The sequence below is a fragment of the Columba livia genome, chromosome 12 (genome assembly GCF_036013475.1).
Source record: "Columba livia isolate bColLiv1 breed racing homer chromosome 12, bColLiv1.pat.W.v2, whole genome shotgun sequence".
In the NCBI taxonomy this organism is placed as follows: Eukaryota; Metazoa; Chordata; class Aves; order Columbiformes; family Columbidae; genus Columba; species Columba livia.
Window position 1 is genome coordinate 14,535,410 of NC_088613.1, and position 17,843 is coordinate 14,553,252.

Below are 17,843 nucleotides of genomic sequence, written 5' to 3' on the forward strand. Positions count from 1 at the left end.
TATTTTTAGTTTCTTTGGAACTTAATTCTAGAGCTACAAAGAAAGCCTCATCCATGGCAAACACTAAGAGGTTATACTTTGACTAGTTTTTATTGCTTATGCACAAAATTAATGATAAAGCCTTACTTTTAAAGTGCTCTTGAGAACTCTGATGTGGTGAAGCTTTTCATTGATAACTGGATCATTACATCGCTTTACAAAAGACTTGCGGAACTCCTGCTTGGTGGAAGGACGCTGCTCTCCGAAAGCTGACAAACTAGCTTGCTCCAGAGATTTATACAGCTCTTGCAGACCATCTGTATTTTCTCCAATTTCTTTTATGTTTTCTGGAAGAAAATAGGTAAAGAAACCTAAGAACAAATCTAATCATTCAGATGAAGTCTCTAAAACCAGCAAGCAGTAATGAAAATTAATGTATAAAGTCACTCTGTAACGCGTTCTTCCAATTTTTGTTTTGATAAAACAAGAACATTTTAATCAGCCCCAAAGCTACATTCTCAGCACTGCATCCAAGCATTTGAAGTGCAAACTCCTGTGCAGTGACTGATGAATTTGCCAACATATAACAGTTCAACCACAAAAACATTGCTGACAATAATGGCAATATTGCCCTGGCTTTCAATGGCAGTAAAGAGGACCAGAATGTCTCCAAAATCTTACCTTCTGCACAGAAACTATTATGCCTTCTAAGGGGAACTTTCTCTTCTAGCTTGTCATCTGTTCCTTCTATGGACCTTACACGTCCCTTACCCCTGACGTCTCTGTTTCGGGGAAGACTTTGACTACGTTGCTTCTGTGGCCGGCTGTGAGTGCTGTGTCCCCTTGGACATTCCACCAAAGGGAAAGGCCCGTCCTGCTCATAATTATGACACCTTTGTACTGGTAGCGTTGCTTGTCTTCGTCTGTCCGGTGACATTCCAGGCCGGCCACCCATGTACTCCGCCTCGGGAGGAACAGTCTGAAGGAAATGGAGCCCTGAACTGGTTAACGGCGTCTCGATCAGGTCCTGCCACGAGCGCCGTTCTCGGTAGGGAGGTCTGCACCCCGACGAGTGCGTGCTGCCCGCTACGTCTTGTCGAGAATCCTCAGCAGAAGAATGAGAATATGTTGATTCACTTGAAAAGTGTCGACCGTGTTGGGATTCAGGGAATGGGCTGGAAGAATTCACCTGAAAAGATACAAAACCATCTGGCCGTAAGACGATGTTTTGAACAGACCCAAGAAAATGGCTATAGAACATTATATGATACATACTAATAAAATGGACTGATGTGTGTGTTTTGATATGTCACAATATGAACCTCTGCAAACAGAACATAATTAGCATTGAGAACTTTTATGCAAGTGCTATGTTTTAACCACTCCCTATTCTTGTTTTGCACATTCTCTGCCCATGAGCAGCTCCTGCTGGAAAGAACAGTGTAATACTGGTACAGGTTTCCTGAAGCCCTGTTCAGTTTACACTCAGTCCAGCAGTTTGCTCTGAAGACATGAAAGGCCCCGAAAGAAACCATCTTTGGGTTTCCAAATCCAGCCAAACAGAAAAAAAAAAAACAAAACCAAAAAAACAGAAAGCAAACCAACTTCAGCACCCAGGAAGATTTTTGAATTTTGGGGAAAGTGCTGAACTTCTCAAATTATTTAAGTTATTCTGCTGGGTCTGTAAATAATTTTCATTCAAAAACAAAGAGAAAGGCAAAAAAGTGGAAAAACAGAAAGGGAGGGGCTTAACCTGTGTCCCAGTTGATAAAACAGCATCACATGGGTGAAAATCAGTCTGAACTTCACCCATGTGATGCTGTTGTCTCAGTCACTCTCTCTTTGGTTCTGGCTGTGTGAGGATCATGTCATTCACGTTGAAGAAAAATCTGAAAGAAAAATAGAGAACAGTCCTATCTGCGCTTAGAAACAAAATAATTATCACAGCCTGTCTATGTTCTGTATAATAGAAATGTTCTTATTTGCTACTAGAGCCTCTTCATATACAAGATGTTTGGGGTTTTTTTTCCCCTCAGTTTCCCAAACCTGTCTGTACACAATATAATAGAAGCACTTTTGTCAGCTATTGAACATCGTATGACACTAACAGAAAATATTGTCGCTACTATGGTATTGTACACAATGCCTTATGCCGTACAAAAAAAAAACAACAACCCTGCCTCTAAAGATATGTTCTTAAAAAAAGATGTGTTCTTAAAAAAATGTTTGTACTAAAATACGATTATTGCATGAATGTGATCTGGTCTTAATCTATAGCATCCAGTATCCAATATTTGTACTTGAGAAACAGTCTCAGTTAATACAAACTGTCCCATCCACCATATTCTTTCCATATTCTGCAGTAAAGTCAACATTTGAATATTCTGTTTGTATTATTAGGTGTGGTCTCCCAAGTCCCACAAACCATGTCATATGACATATCTGTGTAAGGAGACATTTACCTCTCCTGCCTTTGTCATTGGCTTGTTGTGGAAACATTCAGCTCCTGAGGATCAGCAGTAATTTCATTCTTACAACGAAGCTTTTGTTCTGCCGTTATGGTAATCAAATATTCCAAAACAAGGGAAATGCAAATCGAGGCACACAGATATTTTTTGGTAACCTACTGCCAAATGCAATATCTTTAACTCACTGAGGGCGTTCGGTGGTAGGTGTCACCCAGAGTGGAAGAGCCTTCCTGCTTCAGGGTTAGGGAGCCCTCGGTGTCGTCCTGGTCGCTTTCGCTCCAGTAATCTGCTGGCAAAACATCCCGGGGTCACTCATGAGCTTTTCCACGAGAAAGCAAGTCCCACATTTAAAAAATATCTTTAGCATGCAAAGGTAAGAACACACTTGTGAATATGTCTGGCACCTAAGATACACAGATACATGGAAGAACTTTTAAGCAGGTTGGGCACCCAGCTCCTGCTGTGCCTAAAAATGGCTTCGGGTCACATGCTTTCAAAGTGCAACTTCATTCTAGATGCTGAAGTAGAGCCGAGCCTCAATTCTTAAATTAACTGTGTTAGCAGAACAGGTTCCGCCATGGGTGATGGTGAAAAAGCAAGGCTGGCACCGGAGCTCAGGAGGTGCAGAAATGGTTCTGAAGCGCAAGTTGACCTGTGCTCGCAGTGTCTTCACTCGCTCTGGGGTGACAATCGCACCCGATGGCTCTGACCTGGGACATTTCTCACCCTCAACCTGGCGTTATCTTCATTGCTGGTTTGAAAATATTTTCTTTGGTTGTGGCACAAATAAATATTGATATGTTAAGAGTTCTTAAAGGATATGTATTCTTATGAAAACTGATATTTTAAAATATATGGCACATATGTTAACAAATTTGTTAGTTATGACATCTCTTTGTTCAAATAATGACCATATGTGCACTCTGCTCTCTTCTAATGACAATCTCTGAAGCGTTACCTTCATCTGGATGAATGTCCTTGTCATCGGGGGTGTAACCAATCGCTGCAAGACCCAAACGATTCATCCATCTAATAGAACAAGGAAAAATGAGGAGGAGAGATATTTTAAAGGCACTTGTAGTGTTAATGTGAGGGCATACACATTCTTAACATCTGGAAAAGTCAGAGATGACACCCAGTTTAAAAAGATTCAGATGTGTTCAGTGGTTAATAGTTTTATGTGAGGGTGCTCCAGTTCATATATCATACAATGCAGAGGTAGTTCTGGTCTTCTGTTCACATCTGCTGGAGTGTGTTTGATGCTGGAATACCAGACTCATTGCATTTTATTCTGCTGCCCAGAAATCTGAAGAATCATGACATCAGTCTTCCTTATGTCATCAAGAAAGAGAGAAGCGTACCTACTGAGATGCTAAACACAGTTTTTAGAGTAGTCTGTGTAGAACAGAGAACATCCAGCTCTGTCTCCACTGTAGCAGAATCAAATCCCTCTCTAAGCTGCACCTGAACCTATTTGTGTGGAATGGTTTCCGGAGACGTTATGTAAAGGAGCAGATTGCATTTATTCTGATGGCTACTTCTATTAATTTCAAGAACTTGCCTGAATTGCCAAAATACTATAAAATAACGTTATGGTAATTATCGTATGAAAGCCTGTATTAGGAAGCAAGTTGTATTATGTTTGTATACTCAAAAGGCTGAAACAGGCTATGACAGTGTTCCACTGGTTATGTGCTGCTCTGCTAGATTCATGATATGGGTGGTATAAATGTTTGGTTTGTTTAGCTGTGATGTCAACATTATTTTCCTTTGATTTTTTAAAATACAGAATCTTAAGTTAGAAACCTTCAGAAAAAACAAGACTTGATATATTGAAAGTACTTCAATATTTGCATTTTTTATCAGACGATTTGGTTTCTTTCCTTGTCCCCAAATTAATTTGTTTGATCAAAAATAATTTTTTTTTATTCATTAGGAAAATAGTTTATTTTGGGGAAAATGCCTTTAGAGATATCTTTATGTAAGATTACTGGATGTTTATACAATATATAGTTGAAAGACAGGAAAAAAGGAAACTAACACATAGAGAGGAAAGTCACTTAATATTCAGCAAACGGAAAATCAAGTATCAGCTTATTTTCGTCAACAAATATAACCACAGAAAAAAGCCCCATTAATAGACATCTGTAATGATTGCGATGCATTCTTAAGTATCACCTTACTCAGTGACTAGATTATTTACGGTCATTAATTTGCTAGTGTATTGCATGTCAGTGTTTTCCAGAAGCAGCTCTTTTCTTTTTTTAACATTTCAACATAACATATGTTCATAATGACGGGTTTGACTGATTAATTGTATGCTGACAAAAACACCTTTCAAGGATTTCAAGACAGATGTTAGTAAACAATGCATAGCATGTCATAAGGACAAGTTTTTTGCAGATTAAAACAAGAAAACTATTCAGTGTAATTCTTTCCTCACTTGTAATAGAACTGAATAAAAGCTTCTAGGGACACAGGTGCATGTATTATTGGTCTAATGGCATGATATATGGAAGATGCTATAGACAGCAAGGAGGCAGAAAATGAAGAGAGAACTCTCCACTAAAAATAGCATAGAGTTCAGGATGTATTGATCTGCTCCACACAATGCTCTGCAGCTGTTCAGAGCCACGATCTTAATCTGGAATATTGGATATAACACTGACTCATCATGTGGCCTTCGGCAAATCGTTCTACATATCTTACGACTTCACTAAGTGTCCAAAGGGGACAACAACATTTACTTCTTACAGGGAATTGTTATAGGGTTTAATTTACTTGCAAAACTGAGAATATAAAGAATTATACAATAATATTGCTTTGCCTTTCAGTAGTAAAAAAGAAGTCAGCAAATTAGAAATAACAGTGGAAATGATTAGTTTTCACAAAGATCAGCTGCAGGGTTCAGGCTGCTTCTGGAGACACTATTTGTACAAGCACGTCAATAACTCATCTTTATCATGGAGTCAATTTAAAATGCGTTAACAGGTTCACTGAAAAGCTTTTCTACAGTGTGCACCAGTGTAATTTCGTTCAAACGGCTGATCACTTGACATTTGCTGCTCTTGAAAGGCATATTCTTTATTGCCGTAATTGAAATGACATCATCCCCTCGCTCATTATTAGGCATTTGTATTCACTGTTTTTTCGAGAGTTGTTCCTGAATTTCTAAACTCATTAGTATTGGAGCAAAATAGTTTTAGTCATACTTTCCCATATGCCTTTGGCAATTAAGCAGAATGTCTCAGCGACTTGAACGAAGGTTCTGCTTAAGCACCAATGATAAATTAGGACTCATTACCATTTTCAAAGCTAAAACAGAGTCAGCCGTTTCGGTGGTTGGCACTTGAAAATTTATATTGTCTTAAGTTTATTGCCAAATTTGTCTTGTTGCTCATTGTTAATTTGAAGGTTTTAAATCTTGGAAGTGTATATAGATAATAGTCAAAATATTAATATTAACCTTCAAGAGAACACAGATATTCTTAGCATAGACAGAGTATCAGCTTTACTCATATAGCTTCGATGTCTAAATCTGGAATTAGCAGAAAGAATCTTCCTAAGCCTGCTCAGGTTTTTCTCTTGCAAAGGGCGCGAAGATTGCCCGCTACAGTTACAAGTACTTTGTTACCTCATTTACCTCAATTGAGACTTAGCTCTTTGTGAAGATAACAAAAAGGGTTATCTGATGACATTCAGTGGCTTATAATGATAAAACCTCTTCTGATAAAAGAAAAAGAATCTCAATTTTAGGTTTTGTGTTTTTTAAAAAAGCATGGGTGAATGTTTTTGAGGTTAATCAGGAGTTATAGAAGTGCTGAGGTTACTGATCCTTTTGATACAGTTCACAGGTCTTCTTTTCAAGGAAATGCAAACTCTGTTCAAAAGGAACACTCTGTAAACTCGATGAATTTACTTGATGAGCAAACCACTTTCCTTTTTAAGAAAACAGGCAGTGAAGGTTATAAAAAGTTCTCTGTGGAAAGCTTGGAAACTCAGCCATTTGGTTCTGAATGCTGCATTAATGCCTCATAGGCAAATGTCAAGGCTTCAGGAAGGCAATGAGAATCTGTGTCAGAATGGGACTCCCCGAGGGATCGACGAGTGCGTGTTTCATTGGAGATCAGGCAGTGCAAGACTGTGTGACACCTGACAAGCAGCAATAGTGAAAAAAACCCAGGAGATCGTTTCTCTGATTTGGTTTATAGAGCTGTTCCTCCTAATAGCTCTTTGAATTTCCTGTGATCACAAAAAGACATGAGATATTCTGGCAGTTACATGTATAGCAAACTTACATGTACATCTCTATGTATCTTGGCCCCCTGAGGCACAATTTGGAGACATCTCCCCAGATTATTTGATAGTTTCAACATCTCTTTTCTTCTGATAATTAGACAACTTAAACAGCACATCTCACTAAGTTTGAGGAAGTCACTCAAGGAACCACAGGGTTTGCATCTGAGGTAGAAATTAACTGTGATACACACAGAACTGTGCTAAATACCCCAAGGATTCCTGTTACAACATCGAACCTTCAATATTGTACAACATCTCCATAAGATATAACAACTTAGAAGGGACCAAGAAGTGTATTCTTTATTTTTTTATTGCCTATACCTCAGTGAACCAAATGCAGGGATAGGTAATCCTCAAGTAAAGTAACCTTAATACATTAGTAAGTTTTATACTTTGTCTCAATGGCTTAACTCCTAAAAAAAAAATCAGACTTGGCTTTAGTTAATTGTGTTTACAACAAATAGGCACTGTTGCCATTGCTTCGGGATGAAATAGAGCTGCATGGTAGGAAGTTCAGTTAAATTTACTGAGATAATTCTGGCTCGTACCAGGGATTACAGCCCAGAGCCTCTTCCAAGAGTCAGATTCTGTCCCCGGGCCTGGCAAGTGATGGTTGCAAAGGCACCGAGGGCAGTGATGAACTAAGCAGCTGTGACAATAATCAAAACTTGATACTGAAGAGTGAGACATGCTTGAAATGCCCTGAATTGTCCGGAGTCAGGAGCACAGTCTCTTACCGATCGTTTAATAGAAACACTGGAGCAACGTTAAAGTGGATCAAACAGCAGGGAAACAATTTCTTCTAGCTTCACTGTCCTAACACACTGCATGACAAACTAGAATATGTCACCACTCATGGTACAAATGCAGTAAATTTCTGTTTGCTGACTGTTATAATTGAGTCCTGCCGAGTACGGTGATGAGCCAAGTCCAAGGTCTGTGTGAGGTTCTGGGATTGAAGGCAACAGGAGTTTTCATAGCAGGATCAGCCTTCACCCCCTTGGCTGCTCCTTTCTACAGTCAGGAGTGAAACAGCACAAGTGAGGAAACCAAACCAATTTGGACAATCTCAGTTATAATGCATTTGAGAGAACTATTACATTCAGTGCAGGAGAATAAAAAGCAAAGTCAAGAAGATAACAATTTAAAAAAATAGGTCAAAGACTTATTTTTAGGATTATAATTAAAACTGTTCTATAAATCCATAGACAGCAGGTCAGCAAGTAGTGAGTTTCTGTGGGTCAAATCAGTTTTACTTGCTAATATCCTCAGTGCTGGGTACACTTTTTGCATATACCAGATGGCTGGAAGACAGAAGAAACCTTAATTCAGGTGAAAAAGTAAATCATGGGTATTTACTGAAAAAGATACAAATCCAAGAAAGGGTCTATCTGCTTTCACTATTTCTTTCTGTTAAATCTTCCCTTAAAATGAAACCATTGAAATATCAAGGTATTAAAGGATAAAATAAATGAATAGTTATATATTTCCTATATTTCTTGCATCTTTTTATCAATTAATCATTGCACTTGTACATCATCTCAGGTTTGTATTAAAAATGTTTTAGAGCAGGCATACATCTTTCTTTGCTTTTGAGATTGTATCTACACCCAGTTAAAAGGAATAAAAAGGAATGAAAGTGGAAGTCAAATTTGACTTAATCAAGTTATCTTTAAGTCTATAAAAATATAGATTCCCTTGAACCATCAAATTTATTCAGTTCAATTTGTATTTAATTTCTGATTAAAACCTTTGTGTTATATTTTTTTCCATTAGTGGGATAGCTGGATTCCAGAATTTCCTGTAAATATTTTTGCAATACAGAGTTATATTTAGAATTGATTTTGTGTTTGTTAAGCTGGCTTCTTTCTGACCAGTCTTTTTTAGTGGACACCTGAAAAATCAATATGCTTCCTGTTTTAGCTCCTAACATACATTATTTTCACTATTTTCTACAGTTGTAGAGGTAATATATTAATTTAACAGAATAAAGGTTCCTGTAATAGTTAAAGCAAAAATGATGCCTTTATTTTTCTCCAAACAAGAGAAGCCCAAAAACGTAACTGATGTGTCACGGTGAAATACGACACTGAGCAGTCTCCTCAATGGGTTCATCTCTCCGAATATATCAGCTCTCAGCAGCCTGTATTTCTGCTATTTTATTTGTCACAGTTGCTGGAATTTGTTAAGTAAAATCATTCATGGGATAAACCATAAGCACTCTGATTTGATAATTTGACCTGACTCTCTTGATCTTGTTTCATGCATTGTCTTCTTGGATTTGTCAGGCTGGCAAAATACGAAAAAAGCCCTAGAGAGCTTAAGAGTTGACAAGTGAACCGTGACAATTTATACCCTCTTTGCATGTGCATCTACTTCATGTAATTCACAGGAGGGGTTTTTTTCATTAGTCTTTTGTTGTTGATTTTTAACTTCATTCTGTCAACCAAATGCATTTTTTGTTGTTGTTTGGTTTGATTTTGGTTTTTTTTTTTCCCTTCTCTCTGCTAGTCGATGATAGGCAAAAAGAGTTCACTATTTCTGAAATAAATTGCCCTTCTGGTAATAAGTGAAATAGCATCTTCTTGTATAAATGTAACTGTTTATTACAGAGAATATACATACAATAACTATAATAAAAATACTGTTAAATACCTGACTTATTTAATTACATCCATTACTTATTTCTATGACTAAAAACTTCAGATTTTGCAGTGTTGACATAGTATCTCCACTATAACATCATGATATGTGACTGTAATGCATGTGCACTTACTACTGAGAGGTACAGCACTGTAATTACAAAATCTGCTGTATTGAATGCAGTTGAACTGTTTGACTCCCAGAAGACCATACCCATGCACAATGGAATTATTTACAGCAGAATTTGATTAAGTGAATTTTGTAATGTAAACTAGTACAGAAAGCCACCACAACTCATAACTCCAGTGTGTTAGGGATGATTTCACACCTGAATGCTCATTTGGACTGCATGGTGGATAATTGCAGTTGTATATTGCAAACTCCTTTGAACTGCTTCAGTGTAATGCTATAAACTAAGGGTATTGAGGGGGATATGGTAGTTCACAAGTCTATAGTAAGTGGTCCATAAACTGGAGAAAGGAGGAGTTAGGTGGCTAGGCAAGAAAAGCAGACTTTGAAGACTTGCAGCTCTGTACCAGGACTTTCTGGTGTAGTATTTTCCCCACCATTCACATCATGGTTTCATCCAGTCTCCGGAGCTGCAGCTCATTCTGATCAGAAAATTGTTTTACCTGTGCTGCAACCTGTGAGCTTTTATGTGAGAAAAATAAATTAGAGGAGTGAAGTGGCCTTGGGCATGGACTATTTTTCCTGGATTTGAAACAAGTTTCTAGGAACCTGAAGGAAGAAGGGGAAAACCTGCTGTTGATATTTACTTACACTTACACCACCACTGGGAAGCTCCATTTCAGGGATTTCTGTTTGAAAAGTGCCTTTCATGTCCTGCATAATTCTCTCCTTGCTTTTTATCAGGTAAGGGACTGGGGAGTAAGAGCTCTTCGATAATTTACTCAGCTCTATTTATTAAAGAACAGTTAAATTAGGACAGAAAGATCTAACATGATTACCCTCCTGCTCACTTCTCCAAGAACTCTTGTCTAAGTGGGGCAATATCTAACAGGGGTGTATGTCTGAAATTTTTAGTTATAAAGTAAATTAAAACTGTGAAAGATACCTTAATACTGGCCCACCATCTGAGTTGGCCAAGATCTGGCAAGGGGACTAACATGCGACAAATTTAAGGAAGACAGCTGAATGGGCTTCAGCGATAAACAGGATGGTTTAGGGAAACCCTTGAGTGACTTGGTTATATTCCCTATGTAAAAATACACAGGATACACACCCTGAAATTTGCTTATAATCAATAGAGATTTAATTCATATTAATGCAAACTGAAAACTGAAGTAAAGGGAAATATTATGTTTGAAACTTTCAGGTCTTTACTTGGAAAATATTGGAAGTGATCCCTACAAAATCAATCATCATTCTGTTTCAGTGAGTAGCAGATATTGGTTCAATTTTTTGAATTAATGCAAAAGATTTATGGGAGTTATTAAAATTGCAAAGTTAACCCAGTTATTCAAATCAAATGTGATCAAATTATTCAGCCTGAAATAGAAACTATTTTTTTTAATTTAATATTTGGAGTCCATGAGGAGATTGTAAATGCACTGCACTGCACACTTCAATCACATGAAAGTTTTAAATAAAGTAGATATCGTAAAACAACTGAATATTAAATTCAGTGCTACTTTCCTTAGGAGTATTAAAGCCATAAACAGGTTATGCATGGTATGGTAATAGATGAAGCACTTCTGGGAAATAAGGCCTTTAACAAGCTTGGAGCGCCCCGTGACCATGGCAAGCGAAAGATGAGCTCATCTATTTCATTATTAATTCATTTCTAAGAACACAACTATGCTCATGTAAGACTTGACAAAACAGCATGAGCATTAATTTTGCAAACCAAAGTCTGTCTGCACCATGCGACACAGCAGGCAAAATTCAGCTGCAGAGTGGCTCTATCTGCCACATACGAATCAATTACTACCCATTGGTGTACAACTCTTTCAATGGCAATGCAGTATTAAAGGCAGATTAAAATATTCTGGAGTGGAAAAAATTATTAAACAGTGAATCTGAAGTTAGAAACTGTAAAAACAGCCGTTAAAAACAAAAACTGGTGGTAAATGCAATTGAAGAAAGGGTATAATTTCCCATCATAGTGAATACCTGAGTGCCATGTTCCTTTTCATATTAGAACTCCTTTACTTTTCAGCATGAAAGATCTACCCTTCTGTCAGCATGGAAAATCCAGTTAAATTTTGTGGTGACAGCAGGAATGTGAGATACCATGCAGAGCATTTGCCCTATTTCCTCAGATAACATGGCTAGTAATTTGCTGGGAAGACGGAGATTTTTGAAATTAGTATTTTAAGTGCATTTTTCATCTATGAATCTTGTTTCTCATTTCAAATTTTGCACAGGGTATCTGTGAGAAGGAACTCCAGGAAGCATGTAAAATGCTGCAGGGGATGCCCAGGGACTTTTACAGAGGCAGCACAGTCATCCATCATTTGGGCTGGGGAGTGAATTACAATTACTCTATAGGAACAGCATTTCTGAATGAAAAGTACTGCAAAAAAAATTACGTCAAGAGGAAGTTCACCTTTTGTCTTTTCCCCTGGGAAGCAGACTCAAAAAGTCAGGAAAATGTCTCTCATAAATTCCAGACTAACATGGCAGCGTGATATGAAAATCCATCCTGGCACCTTTCCAGCTGCGACTCTCCGCAGAGGCTGTAAACTGTCACGCAGGCAGCTTCCTCGCTCCCCGGTGTACCAAAATCAATGAATATTGTAAGAGCAGTTTATTGAATGTATGTCAAGACTTCCTGGTTTTCCTTGAGTCAGAACATTTTATGGCTTAATAGAAAGATATGATCAATGGCACTTCAGCAAATCACAGCTATCCAAGTGGCTAAAATCTAGGGAGAGACCAGGCTTAGCTTAAAATAGCAGAAGATCCCCACGTCAGTTTTGGGGCAAACCAAATCTCAGTCACATTACATAACTGAACAATGGAACGCTATTAACATTGGAAAAATATTTTTCAGCAAATTTATTTCCTGTAAATGACAGCTAGCCACAGCAAGATACTCCTGAGGACTGAACCTCATCATCGTCATCAGTGGATGATGAACTAGCCTGAACTGTTCTCATGCAGCCAGTCTTCTACATCAATACAGGTTTTCTTGAAGGGCCGTGTAAGCCACAGAATATAAATGTTCAATTCAAACATAATTTTTAGACATTATTATTCCAAAGAATATTCTCAGCTGTATCCTGAGATAGTTGTGTCCAAGCCTGCGAACAGAAAGAACTAACTAAATCTCAAAGCTGCAGCAGTCTACCCCAGGGAAGATTTGAGACTTCGAAGTACGGTAACATTGTCCCGTGTGCCCTTGCTTTTTATCTCAGCTGGGAATAAACAAGTTACCAAAGTAACAGGAGGAGGTAGAACATTTGACTCTGCCTTTGAGCATCAAAGGTACCTCCCCACCTTTATCTAACCTCTGCCTTCATCGCTCAATCACAAAATAGAAGCAGAGGGTAATTTGGGGTAGAAGAGATCTCAGGAGGTCACCTAGTCCCCCAGCCCACCCGCAGCAGGAGCAGCCTTGATGTTGGGTCAGGGTGTCCAGGGCCGTGTCCAGCCGAGTTCTGAATGTCCTCCCAGCACATCTGAGAACACGCAGCGATGCCAACAGCTGACCTGTGCTACCCTCTGCTTGGGACAGTGATGGGACGAGTAAAGTTAATTACTACTGGGGTTTGTGTTGCTGGTGGGTTTTGGGGTTTTTTTGGAGGGTGGGCAGACTTTTTAATTCTGGCACAGAAAATAAATAAATCTCATCAGTTCAATTCCTATTAAAAAATGCTTCATATGGCTTTTCTCTGGTTTTAGGTCATGACATGTTACTGTGGATAGTCAGCAGAGCTGACTTTACAGTATCTTAACATCTGGGTGTACTCGTAAGTATCACCTTTGGTACTATGTGTTGTTTTTATATACCAGAACATTTGTGCCACGTTATTTCTAACATCTATTGATCAACAAAAAAAATTAGAAGTGTGATATACTTTATGCCCATTAACAAACACAAATTCTAATAAACGTAGATGAGACCAACACAACTGATATCCCTAACACCCCTTTGCAGAGTTGTGACATGTGGCATGACAGAAAATTTCAGCAAAGTGAGCCACACAATATAATGTATGTATTGAAGTTAATGGAGGACTAAGTACTGAGAACACTATCAATCAGCATCATATCAAGCTCCAACGGTATATTTCTATGTGAGATGAATTATTATTTTCAATTATTGGAGTACCATGGTAAAGGAGAAACATAGCTTACCTATTCATTTCTTCAAGGCAGTCTGTTGCAAAGTAGAAGCTCTTTATTTTGGGGTGGCATGCTTTGAAGGCACTATCAAATAAGCACAAAGAATAGAAAAAAAACACTTTTATTTCAGTTTCTCTGCAAATACACAAGACTGACCTGCTCTGTGATTTTTTAGCATGCTACAGGTTTCAAACACATTTTGTATTTTCAGTCTGATTCTTAATTTATTTAAGTATCAAGTATTTAAGTATCCTTTGGCATCTGGACATTGGGGATTTCAACTGCAGATCCTCATCTCCCTAGGTACTTGTATTTTGCAAATGAAATAGAGAGTACATGGCAAATCCTGAATAGGAGGAAACTTTTTTGATGCCCACTAGATGGCATAGGCTTGTTAATTATACCTACTGAATTTTAAGATGTCATTGCAAGAGGTTTTTGATCATTATGTAACTATAGTTTTAAGTATACTCTGATTAAGTTTATGATTTCTTTTACCCAATTAGTATAATATCATTTTAGTGTCAAATATTTTTAGTCTCCTGCTTGTTAATGTAGAACTTTTTACACCCCTTATGCCAGTGGAGCACCAGCCACTCTCCAACTGCTCCAGCAAAACAGATGATAAGAAATGTGAAATAGTTTTGTATATGTCTTCATGCACACACACGTATATTAGAGTGGTACATGACACATTGTTAATTACACAGTAATTAACAAATACAACACCTCCTTACAGAAGTCCTTTAGAGAACTTGATTTTTAATACTCAAAATAGAAAGTCATTACTAAACAAATATTCCTGCGTTGTTATAGTATGTAAGCATGGTCCACTCTCTTCACAGATGTATTTTTTTGCTGAGATATCAGCATGCTCTGTGCCACATCTCCATTTTCTAGCGTTCTATTTGCCCAACCATCTTCCAATTCTGAGATTTAAGTATCAGCTCAAATTGGAGAGGATTATGTGGCGGATCTAAAGATTCTAATCCTCTTGATTAATCCTGTTAGAGTATCACATGATAGAGTCTCTGCTTGTAAATAGGATTATTTTCCTAGACAGGAAATTTGCATACATAAATGCATTAAAATGCCAATATTGGGGTTTCAAAGTCAACCTTTTAGAAGTTAAAATAAGTCAGAGTTATAAACAACTTAAATTTGGCTCCACTACGCTCTTGTAATGTGATACAATATATGATTATATATTTGAGTATTACCTTCTCACAGGAACCCTAACTCAATTAAGGTAGAGAGTGGACTTGCTGGAGAGGTGAATCAGGATTATGTGACAGATAACACTATTTTCTGTAGGACTTTTGTCTCAGTTATGGAATTCCTGAATGTGTCATAAATTGCAGAAAAAGCAAGAATCTTTTCAAGGGTAAATCAGTTAAATGCTGCAGGTCTTCCTACTTATGCAAAGGAGTTCTCCGATGCTGCTAAGTCACAGCGGACACATTTAATAATTAGTCACTACATGAATGTGCCTTAATATATCTTTTGCCTGTTATTCTGATAATTTACTGCAGTGCTGAGCACTTACAGCTGCAATAATGTCTTGCACTCTTATATATTTACATATGCCAAAGAAAACTTTATTTTATGAAACAGAGATCCCAATTCTGTGGAAACTTTTGATTTAAATGTTTGACAGTTCTGTTTGTCACAAAGATTATTATTACAGAATCATTTAGATACACGAGCATAAAGAACTACAGAAAAGTCTCCAGGGAAACAATTCTAGATCTATAGACAAACATGAATAATGCAGAAGAATGATACATGTGTTTTTACCTTTGGCTTGTTCTGGAGGGCTACAAACTGGATGCAATAATCCAGTTGTGGTGTGATGAGCACCAAGTGAAAGGGAATAATCACTTTTTTCACCTTTTGGCTGCGCAGCAGCTAACACAGCGCCAGAAGCTGCCAACCCGCTTCCCTGCGGGGCTGCCGGTGCCTCAGGTTGGCTTTGCTGTCTACCAAAACCTTTGAGTCCATCCCAGAAGAAGTAATAAAATTTACCGAAACTGTAGCAACTTGTAGGATGTAACTTCATGTCCGCCTATACTATATCAATTACATTTTATATGGAATTCTGACTGCACAGTTTCAATGTGAAGCACCAATGGTATGGCATATGATCTTGTAAGTTTAAGACCTAAATTTGCATGATTTGTGCAATGCACATTTTCAGTAGGTGGAGATTTTTTTAAAGTTTAGGCAAAGCATTAGTTAGCAATAATTAATCATAGAACCATTTCAGTTGGAAGAGATCCTCAGGATCATTGAGTCCAACCAAAACCTAACTCTAATACTAAACCATGTCCCTAAGAACCTCGTTGAAATGCCTTTTAAACCCCTCCAGGGATGGTGACTCCACCACTGCCCTGGGCAGCCTGTTCCAATGCCTGACAACCCTTTCTGGGAAGAATTTCTTCCTCATATCCAATCTGAACCTCCCCTGGTGCAACTTGAGGCCATTTCCTCTTGTCCTATCACTTGCTACTTGGGAGAAGAGACCAACATCCTTCTAACTTCTCCAAGGATAGTAAACTCAATCATTTCATGATCACTATACCCAAGGCAACCTCCAACCAACAGGTTGCCCACGAGCCCTTCTCTATTTACAAACATCAGATCCAGTGGGATCTTATAAACATAGTTCTATTAATCTTTAGTCTTGTGAATCAACTTAATGATGGTGCATTATAATTGTCTTCAAAAATAACATGCTATTGATGTCATGCCACATCACATAAGTAACTAAAATTTCTGATACAGTATTATCATTTTTAATCGTGAAGTTGCAGGTATTGCATAAAAGCAGTGGCAAGTTTTTCCTTGTGAAGGTAAGAAACCGCCTTTCACAAGGACAAGGTCATTCTACATCCAAATATAGCCTGGAGAGCTAAACCAGTCTCAGATAATGCCACGATTTGTATAATAATCAGGGTATCTTCATTAAATGCATTAGTGAGGCAAATCATCAAACCATACAGAATAATGCATTCAGTTACTATATATTCTTGTGAAAGCTTGCTTAAGGCTATTTCATTCCATGTATACTGTGGGCATCAGTGACAGTCATTCTATAAAACAATGTTTTCCATCTGACAGAACTGTGGAAAAGACAGATCTATTAATTGCTGTAATACGACTTCAAATTCTTTTGTTCAATCAGGTTTGAACATTTCACATTGATGGCTCTGAAAGTAACAGAAATTTGAGGGGAAATCCAAGTTGAGCCCCAAAATGTTCTTGGTTTTGCTTTTGAGAGAGTTGAAAGAATATTAACTCTGTGATTTTAGCTGGACTTCTTTAAGCACTAAAATACTAAGTGTACGTTTCAGGCCATTTTAATTTAAAAACAAATGAAACTACCAAAAGTAATAGGTTTTTTTTCCCCTGTCCTTATTATTTCTCAAGGTAACTGCTTTACTTACATTTACATTAATGTTAAAATGGACTCAATCATATAGAAGTGACTAAGAAAACAACCAGATTTATGTTCTCAGATTTCAAGCTTGCAATGAATTTCAGGTTACATTCCAGCACCTACTAAAACCCCACTATTAAATGAACAAGATATCCTAAACCAGAAAGAAGTGATAACTGGTCTTTTACTACCTCTCTGAAAAGGAGGCAAGAAAATACCAACTGAAATTATTCCCTTAGTTTAGCAGAGAGAACAGAACTTTTCCAGAATATGCTGGGTCAAAACAGATATACTGAAATGTGAGCGTAACATGGGATTTACTTTCCCTACAGTTTTCAAAGGAGCAGGTAAAATAGTGGCAAATGTAAGGTGTAGCTTTTCTGATGGTGAAAGTATATAAATAAGTGCGTGAAGGAAGAACTCAAAGGGAAATTCATCTCAGTGAACACAGGGAATACTATTAACGTCTTCATTATACGTTTACCTCTGTTTGAAAGGATTCCAAGCCTGAAGGTACTAATTTTTCAGTAGTGTGCAAAGTTTTAGTTAATCAGACTTTTTTGCTGTGCATATACCCTACAGAGCTTGTTCTCCAAGAATGTTCTGAGGAAATGTGTTCAAATACTTCAAGCAAAGCTCTGGAAGCTATTTCTAGCTGTGCACAATGACCTTCTGTTTGATCTTGCTTAATTCACTGAAATTTG

General features: G+C 37.7%; 1 protein-coding gene across 2 annotated transcripts in view; it reads right to left on the reverse strand.

Annotated features, from left to right (window-relative positions):
• LOC102090085 (connector enhancer of kinase suppressor of ras 2) overlaps window positions 1-17,843 on the reverse strand; it is a 172,778-nt gene that overhangs the window by 6,725 nt on the left and 148,210 nt on the right. The window contains exons 19-23 of one of the 2 annotated variants that reach the window (XM_021282310.2): window positions 13,713-13,784; window positions 3,406-3,476; window positions 2,633-2,736; window positions 661-1,168; window positions 127-326 (exon numbers count right to left, since the gene is read on the reverse strand). In XM_021282310.2, the coding sequence (XP_021137985.2) occupies window positions 127-326; window positions 661-1,168; window positions 2,633-2,736; window positions 3,406-3,476; window positions 13,713-13,784 (955 nt within the window). The remainder of the gene's footprint in view (window positions 1-126; window positions 327-660; window positions 1,169-2,632; window positions 2,737-3,405; window positions 3,477-13,712; window positions 13,785-17,843) is intronic. The other variant, XM_065077873.1, reaches the window with a different exon arrangement.